The sequence below is a fragment of the Sinocyclocheilus anshuiensis genome, unplaced genomic scaffold (genome assembly GCF_001515605.1).
Source record: "Sinocyclocheilus anshuiensis isolate Anshui unplaced genomic scaffold, SAMN03320099.WGS_v1.1 scaffold2751, whole genome shotgun sequence".
Taxonomy (NCBI): domain Eukaryota; kingdom Metazoa; phylum Chordata; class Actinopteri; order Cypriniformes; family Cyprinidae; genus Sinocyclocheilus; species Sinocyclocheilus anshuiensis.
Genome location: NW_015541086.1, coordinates 297304 through 299573, shown reverse-complemented (window position 1 = coordinate 299573; position 2270 = coordinate 297304). Strand labels below are relative to the sequence as shown.

The following is a 2270-nucleotide window of genomic DNA, read 5'->3' as shown; positions in this document are numbered from 1 at the left end:
AGGCACGGAGGAGAGCGGTTTCATTCCAGCCACTAGTCGCCGCTAGCGTCCGAAATTGCAGGGTGTATTCGCTGGTGGTAGAAGAGCCTTGACGCAGCCGCAAGAGTTGGTCTGGGACGGATAGCATTCCTGTAGCTGAGCCAAACACTTCCTTGAAATGATTAGTGAAAGTATCATATGAGTTGATTATGGCACCAGGTGTCACACTATGAGCCAGAGACACAAGGTAAGGATGCAAACAGGAGGGTTTATTGACAATTCGGAGAGCAAGTTGAAGACAGGTGAGTATGAGAATATAGAGAGCTCTTGGGTTCTTAGCTCTGGGTAATTAGTTGGTTGGTGACTGAGGTGACGTAGGTGACTGTGAGGGCAGAGACTCCCTGACAATAGGTTGTTTTATTTTAATAGTTAAAATAAAAAAAAAAGTTTAGGTTTGAAAATAAATAGCTTATTAAGTCTTTAAGTATTAATTATTTTGTGCTATGGTGAAGACTAAAGCAAATATAAATATCTAAATGACTGTTTGAAAAATGTACACAGTTCAGAGAGTGGCGCAGCTGCTTTGTTTACAAGGTTACCGTGGTAACCGAATATGTGGCATGCCATAGATATGTATACGTGGCATGCTTTGGATGCCACCAGAATAGAATTAAAATGAACGCCGAATTTGCGTTTTCATTCAGCGCGTCTCCTTCGCTCGTTCTGCCTTTCTTCTCATCTGTGCTCATTTAAATTAAATCTTTGCCTTTTTAAGTAAGGAATAATTGATGACGGCCCATTGAATTCTTAGAAAATAATGAAAAACTTCTTAGAAAAACTCAGCTTCGCGTCGGGTGTGCATTATTTTCTAAGAATTCAACGGACCGCGTATGTTAGCGTGTGTGCAAACTGTATGTGAGTCTGTGAGGGAGAGAGAGTAGGAGAGATAGAGCATGTGCTTTCCATACATAATAAAATGTAATTTTGTGGCAAAAACATGGAATGATCTGTCGTTTTAATCCTATTGTTTAATATATTTATTTGTTTGGCCAGTGTCGTTGTGGGTTCTGGTTCTTTTGCTTTTTTAGGCTGTAAGGACCTTTGAAATAACTCAAATCATTTGGCTAAGTGATATGGACATGTAATGCGGTCAAGACCTGCCTGGAACTATGTTCGCTGTGTGTCACACGTTGTCAGTACTCGCAGCTACAATATATACTTACAATTTTAAATAGTTATTTTTCTGTTGTTTTAAAGGAGGACACAGTCACTTCACGGACCAAGCCCTGTCACCACATTTGGACCCAAAGCCTGCATGCTGAAGAATCCTAAAGCTGTCATGTGAGTCCTTTATTAACTATTTCTGTAGTCCATTTTACAATACAGTTGAACAAGTTAGAGTTTATAGTCCTTTTTTTCAGGCACTTTTTTCTAGCAAGATGTGGTGCAATCATGGGCTGACTAATATCTATATTGTTGTTTTAGTAAAAAGTTTTCTATTATTAAATAATAATTATAAGTAAAAGACTGAAAAACTACATGGGGGTTTTTAACCTAAATAGCTCCAAATTACAAGGGGGTAAAATGGCTCCAGAAAGATGGTAGCATCATAATGTTAATTTTACACAGAGATTGGTAGGTCTGTTAGTAAAATCTGTTCACTTTAGCAAACTTTGTTGCATGATGTGCTAATGGTGACCATTCAAAAATGGGGAAACAGCACTTTTCAAGTTTTTCTCTAAAGTTTGCATGCCAAGGATTTTAGATTCTAGTTCTTAATAAACTTTTCTTTTGGAATCTTCATTTTCAAGGCCCTACATTTTTAAATCCCAGAGATATGGGGGTCTCAATGAGGCTCCATTTTCAGATTGTTGAATATTACCCATTCCAGCACTTGAAAACCAAATGTTGGTCACTTTGTATACAGCTGATACTTAGTGTGTTTAAAGCAGAACGTCTGAAGAATAAGTAATGTTGAAACTAGGAATGCATCTGTTTCCCTCTATCAAAACAATTGTATAGGACATACCTGTTTGAGTGTCATAAATATTATTTTCCCAAAATTTGTGTGCCTATAACTCAAGATGTATTAAAGTTATCTTAAAGGTGCCATAGTATGTAATATTTTTTACAATATTTTAAATTGTTCTCTGATGTCCCCAGAATGTGTATGTGAATTTTATCTCAAAATACCCCACAGATAATTCAACCCTCTACGGACACCTTGGCAATTGAAGCGCCATTGGCTAGTAAATGTTTTTGTTTACTCGCCAGACTGAAATACTATACTT

At 37.4% G+C, this 2270-nt stretch overlaps 1 protein-coding gene across 1 annotated transcript in view; it reads left to right on the top strand.

The window, feature by feature from the left end:
• Nucleotides 1-2270, top strand: part of LOC107690718 (NAD kinase-like) — a 73536-nt gene that overhangs the window by 12890 nt on the left and 58376 nt on the right. Inside the window, exon 3 of the mRNA XM_016489124.1 lies at nt 1237-1320. Coding sequence (XP_016344610.1) covers nt 1237-1320 — 84 coding nt within the window. The remainder of the gene's footprint in view (nt 1-1236; nt 1321-2270) is intronic.